The sequence below is a fragment of the Elgaria multicarinata genome, chromosome 2 (assembly GCF_023053635.1).
Source record: "Elgaria multicarinata webbii isolate HBS135686 ecotype San Diego chromosome 2, rElgMul1.1.pri, whole genome shotgun sequence".
In the NCBI taxonomy this organism is placed as follows: Eukaryota; Metazoa; Chordata; class Lepidosauria; order Squamata; family Anguidae; genus Elgaria; species Elgaria multicarinata.
In genome coordinates this window covers 28,610,981-28,631,250 of record NC_086172.1, presented here as the reverse complement: position 1 = coordinate 28,631,250, position 20,270 = coordinate 28,610,981, and the positions used below count along the sequence as shown (strand labels likewise).

The 20,270-nt window shown below is 37.4% G+C and overlaps 1 protein-coding gene across 1 annotated transcript in view; it reads right to left on the bottom strand.

Annotated features, from left to right (window-relative positions):
• The window catches only part of PGAP1 (post-GPI attachment to proteins inositol deacylase 1), a 42,305-nt gene that overhangs the window by 3,018 nt on the left and 19,017 nt on the right, over positions 1-20,270 (bottom strand). Inside the window, exons 6-25 of the mRNA XM_063116219.1 lie at positions 19,726-19,778; positions 19,529-19,595; positions 19,295-19,400; positions 17,918-17,973; positions 17,484-17,567; positions 16,325-16,374; positions 15,195-15,246; positions 14,857-14,934; positions 14,265-14,340; positions 13,517-13,590; positions 13,354-13,405; positions 9,527-9,593; positions 8,446-8,554; positions 7,357-7,395; positions 6,255-6,348; positions 5,550-5,640; positions 5,179-5,370; positions 2,542-2,677; positions 1,370-1,420; positions 144-367 (exon numbers count right to left, since the gene is read on the bottom strand). Coding sequence (XP_062972289.1) covers positions 144-367; positions 1,370-1,420; positions 2,542-2,677; positions 5,179-5,370; positions 5,550-5,640; positions 6,255-6,348; positions 7,357-7,395; positions 8,446-8,554; positions 9,527-9,593; positions 13,354-13,405; positions 13,517-13,590; positions 14,265-14,340; positions 14,857-14,934; positions 15,195-15,246; positions 16,325-16,374; positions 17,484-17,567; positions 17,918-17,973; positions 19,295-19,400; positions 19,529-19,595; positions 19,726-19,778 — 1,751 coding nt within the window. The remainder of the gene's footprint in view (positions 1-143; positions 368-1,369; positions 1,421-2,541; positions 2,678-5,178; positions 5,371-5,549; positions 5,641-6,254; positions 6,349-7,356; positions 7,396-8,445; positions 8,555-9,526; positions 9,594-13,353; positions 13,406-13,516; positions 13,591-14,264; positions 14,341-14,856; positions 14,935-15,194; positions 15,247-16,324; positions 16,375-17,483; positions 17,568-17,917; positions 17,974-19,294; positions 19,401-19,528; positions 19,596-19,725; positions 19,779-20,270) is intronic.

The following is a 20,270-nucleotide window of genomic DNA, read 5'->3' as shown; positions in this document are numbered from 1 at the left end:
AACTTTGATTTATTGTGAACTATCCTGAGCTTCAAAGAGGCATGATAAAATATTTAAAACAAGCCAAGTAGAAGACAATGCAGAAACAATTGTGTCATGTGAAGAGCCCCATTGTGTAAAGCATGCAAATGCAGGATGGTTACCTGAGATTTTTTAGCCAATAAATTAAAGATGGACAACTGAGCAGCACAATCCATGTGAGCAAGTTGATGACTGTGATATGCATCTTAAGACTGTCTGCAAGGCTGCCAATGGCTGTGCTGCTGCTAGATGATGTTCCTGCTCCTGAAATGCCATCCACTGATCCATAGCTCTCTCTCGTTTCTTTTTTGGAACAATCTGAGCTTTGTTCCAAGGTCTTTGGGGGCTATAAAAATACAAATATATGAATGAAAAAGTTGTTCAGCAAGAGTAAGACTTGATAAAGTTTATAGTGAAGTAATTAAAGTGCCACCATACAGTTTAGGCCTGAAGTGCCAAGTTAGAAGCCTTACTCAGGTGTTCAAACTGATACAATTGAGAATGCATGACTGTCACCGTTTTCTGCTCTGCTGCTCTCCATACATTTCTGCAGTGGGGAGTCTGCTATACTCAAGTAGGCTCTTTGCAAAATTCAGACCCTTGCACGGAACCCTATGTCCTCGCTCTTCCCCCTCATGGATTCTCAACTGCATGAGTAAATGAATGAGTAGGCCAATAATTGTTGCCAATTCCTGGCCCTTCTCTCCCAGTGTTGTCATGATGCCAGTAATACAGGTTGTTATGGGAACACTTAAACATTGGCCCATTTCCTTGAGCAGCCTTCCCCAACCTGGTGCCCCTCCAGATGCTTTGGACTACAACTCTCACCATCCCTGACCATTGGCTATAGTGGCTGAGGGGAGTCCAGAACACCTGGAGGGCACCAGGTTGTGGAAGGCTGCTCTACAGAGACACTAGACAAAGGCAACATACAAAGGAAGCATAGGTAGAGTAGGGTGGACCTCCTATCTGAACATAAGGGGTGGCTTGACAAAAGCATCATGGGAAGAGAAAGCTCAGACTGGCACAATGGGAAGTAGTGAGATTAGAGTGGCAAACCCAAACTTGAGGAAAAGGAAGACACCCACTGCCACCCTTCAACACAAGAGAACTACAGCAGATACACACACCCTTAGGGGATGGGCTCTTCAGTCTGCTCCCAGTGTCAGACTCTTGGGTCCAGGGTTGTGGCAATAATTTTCTGTGGCTTGTGGGCAGGCCTTTTTTTTTGGGGGGGGGGGGTATTTTCAAACAGGCATTCTGCTAATTCCTGAAACTCCAAGAAAATGGCAGGGTAAAATAGCACTCATTATAACCAATACAAAACAGACACTTAAAAAAATCTTACCGTATTAAGGACACTTAGTTCTGTTCTGATATTTGAATGTAATTTAATAACCTGTAAAAACAAACAAATGTTTGTTGATTTTTACTGCAACTTCATACACATATCAGAAATTCTCTTTACAGTAAACCATTACAAACTGTGAGGGAAGGTGAATGATGGGCTTGGATCTAAACTTACCCCTGCATAAGTGGAAAGCACTTCCATTTGCACAAGGAAATTACCAGTACCTCCAAAACCTCAGACAGCCTAACCAGACAGATATCGGTACTGAAAGCTGCTGAGTGGTCCAAGAGAAAAAGTAGGATCACAGTCCCCCTGTTCCGTTCTAGCAAAAGTCATCCCCTGGAGGACCAAGACAGTTTCCATTCATTCCAATCAGGTTTCAGGCATGCAATTCTATCTAGAAGATCAGTTTAATCTGAAGGTGACTGGAGCTGTCCAACACCTGTTCAAATGTTTGTTGTTTATTCGTTCAGTCATTTCCGACTCTTCATGACTTCATGGACCAGCCCACACCAGAGCTTTCTGTCGGCTGTCACCACCCCTAGCTCCCCCAAGGTCAAGTCTATCACCTCCAGAATATCATCCATCCATCTTGCCCTTGGTCGGCCCCTCTTCCTTTTGCCTTCCACTTTCCCTAGCATCAGCCTCTTCGCCAGGGTATCCTGTCTTCTCATTATGTGGCCAAAGTACTTCAGTTCTGCCTTTAATACCATTCCCTCAAGTGAGCAGTCTGGCTTTATTTCCATGGGACCAGTTAGGACAAATTTCACAGTGTGTAGAAGGTATGTATGGTGGAGGACCTTCATACCCCATCTACCAGCCATATCTCTGCGCCCACTAGTTGAACATGCATGGGTGCAATGTTTATCTAGGCCCTATATGCGTAAATTCCCACGCCAGTAGGCCTGAACCATGCAATTAATATGTCATACAACTGAAAATCAAGCATGTGGGCCAAATGAATTGGATTGATACACACACAAGTCCTATGCAGATGTACATCTATTTACAGATGGGATGGATGACTCAGAGGCAGGTCAGGCATGATGTTGTGCTTCCCCATCCTTGCTTAGTGTCTTCCCAGTGCAAAGATTATTAAAAAACATGATAAAAACTTCAGTATTTTAATCAGACACCAATTCACCATATGCAGCTTACTGGTTAAATACCTTGAAGATGTAATGAAAATAAGTCACTATTATAGCCAAAGCCCCACACGTAGTCCAGCTAAGAAAGAACATGAAAGCAGCAACACACAACCTTCTTTGTGTAATCAAGCGATTGTCTGTTGGAAGTCCAGAGGGTCTAGCAAATGCAAAATAAACACATTCATACAGTGAACCATGTTACAAAACAGTTCAGATTTCATACCAAGCTATGGATTGATCTTCCAAACTTACAACCTTCAAACCATGGTTTAGATTTGCTTTTGTTCCCCATCATTTCAGCACTCGTAAGTGTTCAAAACAGTAAGTGCTTCGTAAGGTGATAAATTCACTTCTGTATTTGTGATGTACCAGGCTCTGGTACAAACTAGCACAAACCACCAAGATAGCTTCAGCTTTTAGGCAGTATAAAAATGCCATAAAAACAAAACAAAGAAAACAGTGAAGCTTAGGGGTTTTTCCTACTTACAGAAGATTACTTCCTGCTCAAATAATGAGAAAGGCTTCCTTGGTCAAAGTCTAAAGCATGTTTATTTGAGTAGATAAGCTGACCAGAGTTACTTTGATAAAGTGGAGTCTTAAAGACCATTATTCTTTGAGAAAGAGCACTGTATGATCATAAAGAATTTTAAAAGAGTAAATTGAGAGAGAGAAAAGGGAAGTAAATCAAGTTTAATCAAGCCAAGACCTGTGAACAATGGCGACTGTATATTTTGTTCTGGATGATACAATAAGATATAAGTGCAGAAATTCACTGCAATTTCCAGGGACTAAAATTGGAAATCCAGTTAAAGATCTATTTGAGCATATAAAAGGTATCTAATCTTCAAAAATAAAAGTAGAATAAAAACCATTTTTATTAGGCTGTGGCGAGAAAATGGAAGCCAGCCACTTACAGATCTTGATCAGAAAGACAGTAAATGGTTTGCTGAAAAAGATTTCATAAGACATGTTCAGAATTCAATTGGACAAAAAAGTCACTTGAACTGGAAAAAGGCAACAAGGTGTAAGTAATTTGGCAATGGTCAGTTTGAGCATGATGTTTTGGAGCGGCATCCAATGCTGCCTTTCCGCTTATGCAATTGACGTAGTGCTAGCATAAGCGACCTCTGGCATTATGGCAACAGCATAAGCTGGTGTGATGAGTTTCTCCAAAAAAAACACAACCATCTCACTACTTTACACTATTGGTGCTAGAGGTGGCTTACACCAATACTATGTCAATTGTGAGAGTGGAGAGCAGCAGTGTTAAGATACTGCCCCTGGGCGTTAAATGAATATCCAAATACGAACTGAACGTTTTCCAGCTGAATTTAAGAGTACTATTTCAAATTTTAGTTAATTATCACTTCATCACTAATTAGTGTTTCTGTTCTAGTTAAAGTTGATTATATGTAAATGAATTCATGCATTACCAAAACTTCCATGGAAGTGCCTTTTTGAGATATAGACAGAAGTGTGAACAAAGGTTCACAGCAAACAAAAGTTAGCCCTGATTGCTGAAAGAAATTGCCAGTCTTTAATACTTGCTAACCTATTACACTAACACACAAGAAACAAAGCGGCTTATAAAAATGTTCTTAAGTCTCAGTTCTACCATTTGGATTCACCAACTAAATTAAACTTCAAGCAATGAATCAACTATAATTTAATTGATTAATCTACTCATAAAATTGATTTAGAGAGCAATCCTACGACTCACTGACAGTGTCTGGGGTGGGTAGGGGTGGTCATAGGACTATTCATTTTACTGGCTCCAACCTTGGACCCAGTAAACTGCACTCTCTACTTCCTCCCCAATGTAGCTGGTGTGGAGAGACCTTCACCATTTACCTCTCTACGCCCAGAAACCTGAGCACGGAGAAAGAGGAATGGGGGCGGTCCTGGAGGCAGGGAGGGGAGGAGACTGGAGAAGCTGCCTCACACTTCCTATATTCATACCAGCCTCCTTTACCTCCCCCCCTGAACTGCTATGACTAGACGGGCGAAATTGTCCATCTAGCAAAAATGCAGGACAACCAGAGCACGGAAGTGAGGATTGTCTCCACATTCTGGCTGCCCTTCATTAGGATACTTGGCACCCTCCGACTATCACCACAGGATTGCACCCTAAAGCATGCAGCCTACTAACCATACATAAGGGAATACTACAGTAAGCTTTATGAAAGCAAAAACAATAAACTAAAGAGGGTTATTACAATTATTTTTGCTTTTATATGAAAAATAAACGTCAGACTGAAACAGCTTCTTAAAATAGTATATAGGGACAGGGGAGTGAAATGCTTATTGAAGTTAAGCTTTGGCTTAATTCTAAGATTTTAGTTTCCTTTCATAGAACTTGATAAAGTTGGAAGCTTGCAAAGGCTGTCACAGAAAAGCTGTCTCTTTTTATATGCAAGTTATCCTGGCTGTAAGGACAATCTGACTAACTCCATTTATTACTCAAACTTCTTAGAACCATCTGACAAAATGCTGCTGACCAAGATTAAATATTGTACAATATTCTACCCCCGCCTTGAAAGGTACCCTTCTTTTGACACATCGTCTCAATTAGTCGAGGACTATCCCACAGTTTAGTTCAGTTGCTGATCATCTTTGGCCAATTCACCCTTTAGTAGAAGTCTATGTATTGATATTTACCTGGTCAAAACTAAGTGCAGTGAGGAGGAGAGCCTTATAGAAGAATTGAAGAGTATCCCACCCCAATAGGCTATGCCAGTCCCGAACATAAAGAGAATCAGGGATACAAATGGAAAGCACAAGTCCTGGTTGTTCAGTGCATCCAGCTCTGGCAAGAATAATAAATTCCAGATTCCTTTGAACCAGTTAAGCCTGAAAAAAGCACAGTATTATAGCTGTTTGGTTTGATTACTTCAGCCACCCAAAATGAATTCATCTTAGCCACAAAATTAATGTTTTAAATGTCCATGTTGTAGAAAATACACAAAGATAGTAACTTTTTAAGCAGAATTCTATTCCGTGCTGCAAAAATATATTAGAAAGGTACTTACCCCAACAAGAATTTAACAATATTCACAACAGGTTCTACTTTATAGGGTTTGGCTCCTTTAATAAGGGCAGGAACAAAATCTGAACACTGGCCTAGAACAAGAAAAAGAATCTTAAATCAGATGTCCACAAAAAAATAAAAAAAATAAATATTCAGCCATTCAAAAATATATTTTGATAATATTTAAATATAATACTGCTGCAGTAAATTTTTCTATATCAATCCCTCCCATTACTAGAGCACAGATTACATGAGGATAGATACAACAAAGAATTAAAGACAAATTCTAGCTGTACTCAATTTTAGACAATTCATGACAAAGGAGTATTCCAGGTGTACATTTAAAAAAAAATCAGCTTGCATGTTTGATAAGAAAGCCCTATAAACATTATTCAACCTACCTCAGGCTTTAAAAAGTATTGACTTTGAAAAACTCCACCCTGCATTGTAAAGAGTTTGTTGTAGAATATATTCCTGCTAAAGTCAATAAACTAAGCCTTTCATTCTAACCATTTAATAATTTTTTCGTCTTTAATTCATAAGAGCACTACCTTACAATAAACCTGTTGGGTGTTTTTTTTTTTAAAAAAAAGAGGAATTACAAGTTCATTACATAACTACAAATGAAATGCACTATGATATACTGTTTTCTAATTTTATTATGATCCACAAACCTGTGCTTAAAAATCTTTTCACGTAATGTTACCTGTTGAAACTAGGGACCTTAATTGTCTTCCATAGGCAAGAAGAATATTAGAAATAATGTACACAGGAAGGGCGCCACCATGGAACCTTATTACCTACAAAACAAAGACGTTTTATGGAAAACTGGAGCATGCAAAAATCACCCCATCTTCATAATGAGAACAATTCAGTATTTACACAGCAGTTTTTCTTTAAGTATTGCACCTACACTAAGTAATTTTTATAAATCTGTTAGACATGTCTATATTACAGAGGCATGAACAAAGCTACACAACGAGTTCATGGGTGGCCTGAGATTTGGATCAAAAACACTTAAGACATACTCTTAACCAGTATGTTGCAGCAGCTCTCTTAATATTAGGGTGGGTTTCTCTTGTTTTTTTTTGGAGGGGTGTTTTTTTTTAAAAAAATGTTACAAACAGCCTATTTTCTTGTTCATGCCTTCCAATGCCAATATAAAAAACACAGAGACATATCAAACTGCTACTTAAGTCTCAAATTACATGTGTTTCTTAACAAGCACATCATGGGGGTAGGAATGTGAAAACAGCAGTGTTTCTATAACTGTGCCTGTACTATCAATAGGTTTCAGGCTGTAATTAAAGATGGCCAGTTCACAATCAAACATTCAGAATCATAACTTTAGCTACCTGCTCAAATCAACAAGAAGTGTTCCAGTACATGAAATAGCTAAACCTATAAGATCAGCTTTTCCCATGCTTGGGTCGTGAGATGTTGGACTGCAATTCCCATCATCCCTGACAATAAATAGTACAGGCTGGGGTGATAGGAGCTGTAGTCCAGCACCATCATCTGGAGTTCAAAATGGCTGCTTTAGATGAACAGAGTATTTTCTTTGTTTATATCCTCTCACCCAGAATAGTCCGGCAAAATGGATAGACTTGTGTAGCACCAACACTTTTGGGAGGCACTAGCCAGCACAGTTATTATCATATTTTTCACCACTTCCTACTGCTTCAGACACACACTATACTAACAGTAGTTGATCCAATAAAACATATTTAAGTTACAAAACTTGAATCTCTTACCCTCATGCAGAGAATGCATTAAGAAAAGTTCTTAGTTAAATGAAGTCTTCTTACCTGACCAAGAACTTGCAGAAAAGAGGTCTTGATAGTTACCTAATTTAACATACACAATAAAAAACCTTTTAAAAACAAAAGACTAAAATAAAACAGTATTTTAAAAAAATCTCAATATAATAGTAAAATCAGATGTGCAGTTCAGGGGTATTTATTGATCCAGCAATGTCACTGGAGGCCCAAATAGCCTCTGTTGCACAAAATGCCTTCCACCTGTGTAGGCTGGTATGTCAACTCCAATCATTCCTGAACACAGATAGCTTGGCCACAATGATCCATACTCCAGATTAGATTAAGCAATGTACTGTACATGAATGAAAACTTCAAAAATCATATCTTGGCTGTTTCGTTAACAACTACACTGGCTAACAGTACATTTGGCACAATTACGTATTAATCTACAAGCCCTAAACAGTTTGGAACCCAGGTACCTGAAGGCCTTTTTACTCCCACATAAGCCTGTCTGAGTATCACATTCTTATCTGAGACCCTTCTCTGTGTACCTCTTCCTTATGAAGTTAGGTGGGTGGTTACTAAGGATGTCTTTTCAGCTGCAGGGCCTCATATGTCCTCCCCAGAGAATCTCACCTGGTGCCAACATTGATGCTATTTGCCCAGGACCTCCAGAAGGCCACTTAGTTGGTTTTATTGTTTCTACGGTGACATGTTTTTATATAGTTATAATTGGTAACTATTATATTTTTGTATTTTTTATAATTTTGTAAACCTCACTGAGAACTTGCTGGCAGAAGAACAGCATATAAATATTCTAAATAAATAAATAGTTTTAACTGTTCTATTCTGTTTTTATTTTTATTTTATCTTGTACACTGCTCTAAAATTTTTCAATGGGGAGTGGTATGTAAATATTCTAAATATAAATATTCTAAATATAAATCTTTTAATGAATAAAATAATTTACAATGTGCTCATTTAACTTGCAATTAAAGATTTAAGATCAGTTGTATTGCATCCATAAAGCTTTTCAAAAGATCTTCACTGACTGTCTTTCACTACAATATAGAAAACATACCCTTGTGTTTTGAAGGAAAATAGGAGAACTCTAACTTTTTGATAGCTTTCACTTACTTCATATTGACAATCTGAAGATGAATAAATAGTCAACAATGGAACAGCAGTGTCATTTTCAGGCTGCGCAATGTGCAGTTTTGCAGAAATCTCAGTCGAAGATGGAACCCTAAGGTGGTTATATTATATAAATATTTTAATATTTGTCTGTACTTAACACTGTATTTATTTAAAATAAAAACTAATCCAAGGCATTCTGATGTGATACTGCCAGCAACATGAAATAATGTGCAGAAACATGAAATAGAAGCACTCATTTTAGACACTGCAACATTACGCTCCAGGTCCGTTCGTTATTTTATAAGGCTCTAAATCAGACATTCAGGTGTCTTGTTTTGACAAGTGGCCCAGTACATCAGCAGCAGCGCTAATAATGTTTCCATATTAAACAGAGTTTGAGACCAGGTTTGAATCTTGTTTGCAAACTGTGATTAAATAGGATTCCCCAATTGTACCATGCAGACATAACACTAAGTTTCAGTGACTAAAGCGTGACTAGAGCCGACAATGAAAGGAAGAAATTTGCCAACGTAGAATGTAGAATACTTGAGCTCATGATTAAGAAATCTGGAATATTATGAGTAGCATCCAATATTAGTCCTACTTAGTGTAGTCCCATTAAATAAATGGGAATTAAATTAGTCGTGACAACCCTATATCTGCATCAGACCACAGCTTGAGCTTCTTCCAAGTGAACTCTCTGGGAAGCATCATAACATCCCCATACCTATGTGGATTTGTGAGGAAATATCCATTAGCAGGAACTTTCTGACAGATTGCCCCTGAAAAATCTTTATACATTTCAATTTCCAGTGTACCCTTTCTACATATGTGCCTCTACTAGAACCTTTTCATAAGCACTACCATGAAGAAAAACAATATGCTCTCTTATTTTACTATGGACTATTCTTGAGTGTCTTCCTGCTATCCAAAACATCTTCACCTCTCCATGAGAACTCTAAAATTAGATCATCTACTGACACAGCAAACATTGTGGCCCCATTCACATTGCATATGGAAGTCTCTTACAGTATGATATGTTTCAGCACTGCAAAGACACCAAAGAATGAGAAATCCTTACTGAGACAAAGTTAAAGAATCTTCATGTGACCATGGTATATGAAGTCGGTACAGGCTAGGTTTTCTTTCTGGAAAAGGAAAATGCATACTGGAAATACAGTCCTTTTAGCTGTTTAAAATCAAACCACCATAAAAACTTTGCTACAGCAAATATTAAGATCAAACTATTTATAACATAATGCCTTATCATATGGGAAAAGCAAGCTCAAGGAGTATTTGCAACACCTTAGATCCTGCTGCGACATGTGATAGACTAACCATAAGAACTTCATGTCTTCTTTTTTTTTACCATTTTTGTTTTGTTTCTTTAGAACAATGCTGCAGTACCCCTAACATAAATTACATTGCGTTAGCATAAATGACCTCTAGTGCAATGCCAATGGTATTTGCTGGTGCAACAGGTTTTCAGAGTCAAACCATCACACCAGCAACTGCAATTGGTGTTGTGCTAGAGGTAGTTTACGATGACGCAGCGTCATTCACCTTAGCGGAAGTGTCGCATTGGATGCTACCCTTAGAGCTGCAATACTAAAAAAAACGTGCAGAAGGACAGCTAGAATATTAAGCTGAAGAATTAGAATTAAATTTGGGAACATTTAAAGTAAGCATCATGCACGGTTTTCACTCCCATGGTTTTTTTTAGGATTTATGTTTTGATTATTAGATTAATACCTATATTATGCATTTAACATTCCAATATGCATCAGTGTTTTTGAACTTTTGTTATTATTTTGTAAACTTGATTTATCCTCTATTGTATCACACCCCATGGGCATACATGACAAACACTTTTGTATTCCCTAGTTCAAGCATCTGATGGACAGGCTGCTTACAAAGTTCATTCAGTCCATTGTCTCTTGGTAGTTTGTCATTTTACTGATACAAATAAAGGTATCTACAATTTACAAATGGACAAAACATCTGTTGTGTTGGTAACATAGTAGACAGATGCTATTTCAGTTTTGTACTGAGCCACATTTCTCATAATTCATGTTAATTTGCAGGTTAAAGAAGCATGGCAGGCTATTAACATTTGGGCTGTGTGATATCATGGCTTACTCGATTCCTACTCTACAGGTAGAATGAGAGAGACAAAGAGAAAGCAGCTCACCAAGCACAATAAGAGGCAAGAGAAGCAATTACTGTTTCAGGAACAGAAACAGAGAGCACTCTCCCAGAATGTAACGTAAAATCAATACAATCCATATTCAAGTTCATCCATTCCCACTTTAAATGGTTTCAGACTGCTCCAACCTTTGAAGGTAAAGCCTTAAGTGCCACAAAATGTGACCACCCAGATGTTGGTTACCAGTACATTCCTGAGACCAATTCAAAACACTGGTCAATGCCTGTTAAACTCTAAATGGTTTGGGACCAGTTTACCTTAAGTACCAGTTTTACGTCTGTGAATCTGCCCGTGCTCTAATACCAGCTTCAGAAGCCCTGCTCGTAGGCTTCCTTGTAAGGTCAGGTGGGTGGAGACAGGAGACAAAAGCCTTCCACAATTGTGGAATCCCTTCTGACTGATGTAGATATGGCCACTATAGTACAAGCCTTCAGTTGGGTCTTAAACCCTTTTGTTTTGGGTTTTATTTTAATGCAGCTGATCTGAAACCATTAAAGATGTTTTATGTAGAGGTCTTTATAGAATAATTCTGGTCTATCTATTGTTTTAGACTGATGTTTTAAATATTGTTTCTTCTATATTTTATCATTGTTTTATGAAAACTGTCCTTCAAGAACTATACCCTAAGACATCTTTCAGGGTACATAATAGGGTGTGGTATAACTATAGTATTTTATCAGTAAGAACAAGCTGAAAGGTTGCATCTTGCATTGTTATAAACCAGCCTTCCCCAACCTCATGGCCTCCAGATGTTTTGGGAAATAAATCCAATGACTCACGACCGTTGCCCCAAACATCTGGAGGGCAACAGGTTGGGCAAAACTCCCCTAAAAGGTGGACTGAAAATAAAGAGTTGTATCCAATGCTGGCCATCCACCAGTGGAATGAAAACTGCAGCCACGACAAAAAACCCTCCATCTGCACATCCCCAAATTTGCTCCTGTAGGTTGGAGGACTCTCCAGAGCAAATCTGAGGGGCTTGAAAGAGAAGAAGAACAAAGGGAAGCCCCAATGCATGAGAAGACATCCATTAGCATCCATTCAGATATAGCCCCTATAAAAAAAAGGTGGCCTAAAAATAAACAAACTTCAAGGATGGAGTCATATGCCCAATTCAAGCGGCAATTTAAAAATGATTGACTGATCATGAATGAGTTTTCCCTTTGCACTGACTGGCACTGACTCTGCATGAGGTTGTGATAGGGTTCCACTCATCTTAGCTGATATAAACTGGACATTCCAGAACACCAAACTGTTGCTTGGAAGTTGTGATAATTAAGTGGAAATCCCCAGTCACACACATTTCAGAATGACTTTAACACTGAAGTGTTCTGATTCTGGTAACACGATAAAGAATAAAAATACTCAGCCTTTTAATTAATTTGTTCTAACTTACATAACTGAGGCAAAAAGAATTTCAAACGCAATCTAGGTTCGTTTTAAATGTGTGCGCCTGTGGTATATCTAATTGTTAAATCACTGAAATTCACTGACATCTTTGGATAAAGGTGACTAATATTTACGTGATGCCAATATCACCATGCTGTACTAAGCAGAATGCTATTTATTGTTTGTTATTAAATAACATTTAGAGTGGGAGATTGCGTTTGAATATACACAGGTTGAACTGAAAGCAGTCCTCTGAAATAGAAGAAGATTAGAATAACAAATGTGGGCACTTCACTGACCTTACTGACCCTGGTGGACACAGAATAGGTTTGACATGTTTAATTCCACCCCCATCCCCCCACTACCCTGGGAGATATATATAAATAAATCTAAATGACCAGAATAGATTCTAGCTCAGGATAGTTTCAAGCTCAATGCTAACACACATTTGTCTGGCTTACCAGAACACATAATGAAGCCAAATCAGGTACAGATAAAACCTCCAAATAAAACAAAAACCTCAGCCCACATCCATTAATGAAGTAGGGTTAACATTCTGGTGGTCTTGTATAAATTGTTGCATTATCAGCAAGCATTTACATAAGAAACAGGCTGGTTGTTTGAGAATAAAAACATACAAAATCTGACGTTTCTTATTTTTCTGGCAAAGATTTCACCCCAATCCTGTGGTGCCCAGAAAATACCAAAAAGATAAGCAATTAAGTATAAATAAAACTAATGATGGAAAAAGGAAATCTGGATTTTCATTAATATATTTGCCCTCAGGGTACCCCAAAAGGTCAGCTTAATTTGAAGAAAATTTGTTCCTGTGACAAATTGCCCATGGTTTCTTGTTAGGTGAAACTCTGGATTGTTTAACACATAAACAATCCAGAGTTTCTGGGTTTGCATGTCATAAAACAACTGAGAATTGTTCATTGAAATCGGAAATGATGAGAACACAGCTTGCACACTTCATTCATCTCCACAATTCCTGGTTAAACAATCAGGAATTGCCACTATGACAATGCAAACCAGCCCAGTGTCTCCCTTTCTCTTCACCCATAATCAAAACAATCAAAGGCAACCAGGATAGCTACTTCAATATTTGCGTCAAGTTTCTAACAAATTTTGGATTAATCCAGATAAGACAGAGGGGCTCCTGGTCAAGAATTTTAATACTATTAGGCAAAGGACTTCAAAAATGAATTCAGAAGGAACACTCTAAAGCAGAACATGCAAGTAATGGGATACATGCATAGGAAGTTTCTTTTTTGCACTAGTTTCAAAGTGATTTTAGAAAATAAATTTACCTTTCAGTGATTGGCAGCGGCTCTCTATAAAGATCTTAAAAGCTTGATATATCTAAACAAAACAATACAATACATCCGTTTACTAACATTCCCCCAAATAACTAATTCACATTGGGTTTACCAAAACATGAAACATATGTACTTCAGAAATCAGTATTTATACCTGACCAAAATGTTGAAGCTGAACATTGTGAATAAGACCAGTTGAATTTAATACGATTTTGCTTGAAGAAAGCCCTGCAGAAATTATTGCCTTCGGTTAGAATTAGTTAGTACATCTAGAACAAAGATCACAGGGGGAAAATCCCATTTAAATTATCCAAATATTTTTGTTAGAAGACTGATGCTTTAAGTGGAGTCCCATTACTAAGTTACAGCACAATCCTCTGTTTTTTCTACCTAGAAGTAAGCCCAACTGCAAGCGCTAGCTAACTACTCAGGGCTCATCTACACCAAGCAGGATATCCCACTATGAAAACGGTATGTAAAAGGCAGGAGCCACACTACTGCTTTATAGCGGTATTGAAGTGCCTTGCAGGATCTACACTACTGCTTTGTACTGGTATTGAAGTGCACTGACAACTGTTGGGGCCCATTGACACATACCATATACCACTTTCATAGCGTTATGTCCTGCTTGATGTAAATGTGTCCTGGGCCCCAACAGTTGTCAATGCACTTCAGTACCACTATAAAGCAGTACTGTGGCTCCTGCCTTTTATATACCGCTTTCATAGTGGAATATCCTGCTTGGTGTAGATGATCCCTCAGAGAGCTTCAGCTATTGGGTCGTATCGAAATGTAATAAATAAAATGTTTATGTAAGATTGCAGCCATAAAATCACAAGAAATTATTAAAATTAATACATACATGTACTTTGCATTTGTCAAAAGCAGTGACTTAAACCTACCAAAAGTAAAAAGCTGGGTTACAGGAAGTTGCACTGTTCTTGATGCTTCATTAAAGAACTCACAATCCAGGGTAAACTGCAACAAAGAAATACAAAATAATTTTTCAGATCAGCTATTATGGAGATGGGAGGAACTATATTCAACTTAGGAACTGGAGACATGGGTTCAAGACGTGACTCATAGACTCATCAAATGGGCTAGAACAAGTTATGGTTTCTAATCAACCTACTTCTATAAAAGTTAGTAAATTCAAATAACTATAGCAGACATTTGTGTCACCTACAGATGTTCAGTTTTGAAACTATTTGATGCCATTTGACAACTAATACGTGGAGTCCTATCTTCCTCAAACATGTTATTTGGAATTAAAAGCCATTTCCATATACAGTCTGACACAAAGACTTAAGCTATTATTCACATAAAATAGCAGCTCTTCTCTCTGGTTATAACATTTTCCCTTTAGTACATGCTATAACAGCCTTACACTGTCACCTATAAGAATTCCAGGACAAAATTAAAGGAAAATTTAATTGGAGTACTCAAATTTCTTTGTAATGGATACAAATAAAAAACTAGACACATTTTTGTTACCTTATTACCATTGACAGCTGGTACATGAAGTACAAGTTGAGACAAAGAAGGATAGTCTTGAAGTTTCAGAGTCACAGCCTAAAAAGGAATAAGCAACATTTGCCATGAAAAGCTTTTTTCAGTCATTTAAAAAAGGCCCAATTAAAAAAAAAGTAACTAAAAGTTATTCTGAACCCTCCAAAAAGAATAATTACACTACAAATTAAGTTGGAGTGATTCTCCCAAATATGTCCAGTGCATTAGGCTGCATAACGCATTTATATTTTGGGGTTTTTTTTACTGAATAAGTACTAACAAAGCGTTTAGTTCTGGGGGGAGGGGGGAAATGTTCATTTTACCTTAACTGTTGGCAGCAATTCAGTTTTCCAAGTCAAGTCAACACCTTTCGGACTGTGAATATTATGTTAAGGTGAACATATTAGAGATTATGCATACAACTCTGCTACGTAATGTTCAGGAATATTTATTTAGAATTCTTCATATACGATGCACTATAGCAAAGGGACACTTTCCTATCATTTGTACAGTCAACACATTTAGAAAACAATTCTATTTGCATTATTATTGGTATCTAGGGGAAGTGGAGTGGAATGGTTAAAGTGTTGGACTAGGACTGTTAAGACCAAGGTTCAAATCCCTGGAAGTTTTTGCTTCCATTTTAGATTAACCACAACATATCATGATATCTGAACCTGGATGCACTGTAGTTTATTAAATTGGCTTGTTTCAACAACTATAGTTAAGATTAAACACTGCCAGGCTTAGTGTTACAAAGCAGCACTGTTATAGAGCACTGCTAGGGTCAAATGCTTCAGGATGGCCCACAGAGACATACAAACTCCTCCTCCTAAGGACCACCCTATTCTTAACAGGTTACTTGCTGCATATATTATATGGCTGCTGTTACTGGAAACAACAAAAACATCCAGCAATAGAAGACTGGCTACAGAAAATATGCCAGGGTGTTAATAATACATCAAAGTATATGCTAACAAATATGGAAGCACTTGAATTGGATAGGAACCACCACGAGCGTTGGAAATGTTTACTTGGAATTGCACTAAAGCCATATAAAACTGTTGTACAAGGTGTTGAACATAACTTCTTTTTTTCCTTTTTTTATATAATTGCAGGATGCTTAAACTATTTTGAATATATTCCAAATCCAGCAGTATTAGGAGGATCCCGTTCATTAAAGCCAAATGCCCAGCTAACCCTAGCATTATAGGTATTCTCTTAATCCAAGAAGTGGATTAAGGCAGCTTTAAGGGTGCTTTGAACTCCCAGTATGAAACAACAGACTGGAGGGGCCAGAAAGTCTAACATTAAAATGAAGAGAGAGAAAAAAGAATAAAGGCATCACTAATTTAAAACACACACAGAGAAAATTTTATTATATTACAAGAGCATTAAAACAACCATTTATACAAGTTTGTTACTTATTTTATGAAATATATAATACACTTACCACATAGATGAGGTATCGTTCATACAACCATATATCCAACTATGTGTGTCCTGAATATAAAGCCAGTGAGGGAAGAAATTTTAATATGCCTTACATATATATATACTCTCATTGATATTGCCACAAAAATTAAACAATATTTATACTTGGAGCTTGCAATCAATTTATTTGTTCCAAAAAAATAACTTCCGGAAGCAGTGGTGGATATTATATTTGTGTCAGACCCTGCTGTTTAGTCACAATCTGCGAAGTGCTTGAATTTACAAACCAAGGATTAGATCCAGACTTGCCCCTCTGTGAATGAAAGAACCCTTTAGTCACATAGAGAAGTGGAAAATAGCAGAGGCTTCCTACTGGAGTAAGTAGGTGGGGTGGTTATTTTTGCTGATTTCTCAAAAAAATCCATTTTCTTTATATACCAATATAACATAGATACTGGGTAGAGCAACACTGGTAAAAAAAAAACCACACATACCCCACATTAGTTACAAAAGCATGAATAATTTAAGAACTTAGTAGCTCTATCATGATGAGCCATGACAGAAGTTTATTAAGATTATGAAAGGTGTAAAAAGTCAATAGAAATTTCTCTCTTGGTCTAAATGCTAGAACTTGTAGGTAAAACTAAACTATTTTACCTGACTTATTTTGTACTTTGAAGTTGTTGTAAGCACTCTGGGTACTTTAAATGTGGAGGACAGGTGGGATATAGGCTTTATCCAATAAAATAAAATAAATCAGACTGTCATCCAATGAAATGGGTTGGCATTCAGTCCAAGGCAATAAAAATGAAAGTATCACTTAACACACAATGAAACCTGAAATCCATTTCCACAAGATGCAGCACGAGTGGGGTGGGTGGGAAAACATGAACAACTGGGGATTGATCTCACTGGCAAGTTCTCCATCTAAGCCATAACATCAAGCCATATCATGAGTCTATCATTAGTGAGTTTTGCTCCATGTCACTGGCAACTGCTCAACAGAGAGAGGAACTATCTACATGATGGTCTCAAACCTGTGCAGTGAGTGAAGCTTGATATTACAGGATGCAATGGCAGGGAGAAAATGGTGAAAGTTTAAATAATTGCATTTACTCAGAACAAATGCATAAAAGACAAGCACGAAAGGTATGTTTTGAAGGAAATAATTTTCTCACCAACATACTGTTTTGACAGTAGACATGACTGTATGATTTTCTGTGGCTTGAAAGAGGAAAAATAAAATATTTTCCATCCGATTCCTGTTCAGGGAGACAAACCACATGCTTACTACATATTGGGCAGTATAGAAATGTAATAAATAAATACTAGAAACTATAGTAACTAGAGTGCTGGACTGGAATCAGGGTAACCCAGGTTCAAATCCCCACTCAGTGACGTGCAATTCTGGAACCTCTATTTGGGAAGAGGCCATATCTCAGTGGTAGAGCATGTGCTTTGCATGTGAACGATCCCAGGTTAAATTCTCAACATCTCAAAGTAGGGCTGGGCAAAACCCTGGTCTGAAGCCATGTAGTGCCTGACTTAGTATAAAAGACAACCTCCTATGTAATCTATAAAAGAAATCACTTTTAAAAATACTAATACTTACATTGTATACTGTATAGGACCATTTTGAAGTCTTAATCTGGATCCAAATTAATGACCCTACAACAAGCAACATTCAGGTTACTCAAGAACAAAATTCTTTCTCCCCTTCTGTAGCACTACCATAATTTTTTTGTTTTATAATTTAAAATAGCATATGGTTTGTAATACACACAAAAGTATGTTTGCATTCATAAATACAAACCTTTTACATTATTTTATTTTACAGCACACAAGTTATTCCTAAGAACCATCACAAAATCTCTCTCCTCAGCACTTCAGATAGTAAGTAGACCTTTAAACCTTTTTTGTATGCTACTCTAAAGATCTGACAATTTTGTTTAAATAACCATATTCAATTGTGGAAAACTAGGTTTGAGCAACAATGGTGGTCCAAATGGTGAGAGGGTTTTATGAATGTGACAGGTACATCTGCCACAACACTGTACATTTATCTGCACAGAACAGCAAATAAGATAAGGGAAAAAATCATTCACACGAAACAACCCATTCCTTCTGCCCAGACTCCACATAAATAAGGAATAAGCATGAAGACTCACAGGAATTCATTTCTCTGATGCAATGTGGCAACTTTACCAGCATTTAATAAAATCAAATCACAAAGCTCACTTAGGACTGATTCACTTTATTAGGCCCCTCCCCAAAAATTCTGTATGCTAATGTAGAACCACATGGGGAAAGGTGGTTCAAGTTAATTAGACAAGTCACACATGCAGTATGAGCTCGGCTGTAAATATGGTATGGCAGCAGATGTTTACATTATTCTGCTGGAAAAAGTGCAGTCATTGGGAGGGTTTGCATGTCACATTAAACCATTCTGAGAATAAGTCACCGGGGGTTGGTTGTTCACTCACCAACCCAAAAGAGGATCAAGTGCTTTGTGGCTTGAAAGGAAAATAGTTACATGCCATCTTCTAAAGCTGAATAAAACTTTCTCCAGCTAGGTGTTGTATCAAACCCCATGCACCAGGATTAACTACCAACTTGAATCTTAGAGGAAGTAGTCAAATATAAAAAGATACAGACCCGGTTCCTACATTAGAGCAGCAATCACATGTTAATTAACCCATGATCGAATCCCATGGCCATTTTGAATATTCAACCCCCCTCTTGGGTGTTGCTATGTGATGTCTGAGCCTGCACAATATAGGTCAATTTTGGATTAAACAATCCACAGCTAACTACAAATAGTAGTTAGGTTAACTGCATTGTTTAACCTATAGTGTCCAAATTCAAATATTACATTGAATATTGAATATTCAAAAAGGCTACTGAATGCACCTGGCATGCATCTCAGTAAATCATGGGTCAACTAACCCATAATTTGCTTGCCTTACAGGCAAAACAGCCTCATACTAACCTGTTAGTTCAGTAACTGATTCAGGCCTTTCTTCAAAGAATTTTGCTGGATGCCTCAGAAAGTGGTGATTCAAGACTAGCATTCTCTTTTGTGGATCTTCTGTTATCTAAGAAGTCACACACAGTTTTGATGACAGCTAGATCAATGAATCATACTAAAAAGTTAATTTCTCTTTATTATTTACAGTGATTCAAAATTATTCAAATTACAAATGCTTTTTCCAGAATTACAAACCTGCTTAGTGTTTTCATCAATAAGGTCAAAAAATGCTCTGATAGTAGCCAGAATCAATTCTTTACACCTATATGAGAACATGAAGGAAAGGGTTACTTGTGTAAAAATGCTGACAAAGTGAAATCAAGCAACAAAAGAAAAGTTATCAGAATAAGAGAATGCAAATTCTGATGCCTAAAGTGTTTCTATGTGCTTACCAAACTATGGAGAGATGGTCTGTTGAAGCCCAGACTCGAGGAACTGCTGAACTCTATTTAAAGAAAGTATTTCTTATTAAACATTTAACATCACTAGAAACGTATAATCTCGATGAAGAAAATGTACTGCTGAAATCCTACCCACAGGCTGCTTAAATCCCAATGGCTGGGATCCAAAGGACTGGTTTAGGCATACTCCATAGAACTTTTGTTTTTTGAACAGCAGACCACTATATCTATATCACAACCTGCTTTGGAATGTCCATTCATTTTGAAAATTGATTTGCTACATAACATAGAGAGATGCTGTTTGAAAAACACAAGCTTAAAAGTGGTTGTGAATACATGACATTAGTTGTGCAGTTCTTTGGATACCTGCCATTGACTTTAACTATACATAGTTTGACAGAATCCAAAGAGCTGCTTTAGGCAAGCCCAAAAGTTTACCAATGCCCTGTAGGATTTCTAACCTTTCTCTAACCTTTTCAACAGCTCCTTCAGAAAAACATTTATAAATTGGGCACAACCAAGGTTATGCATTATAC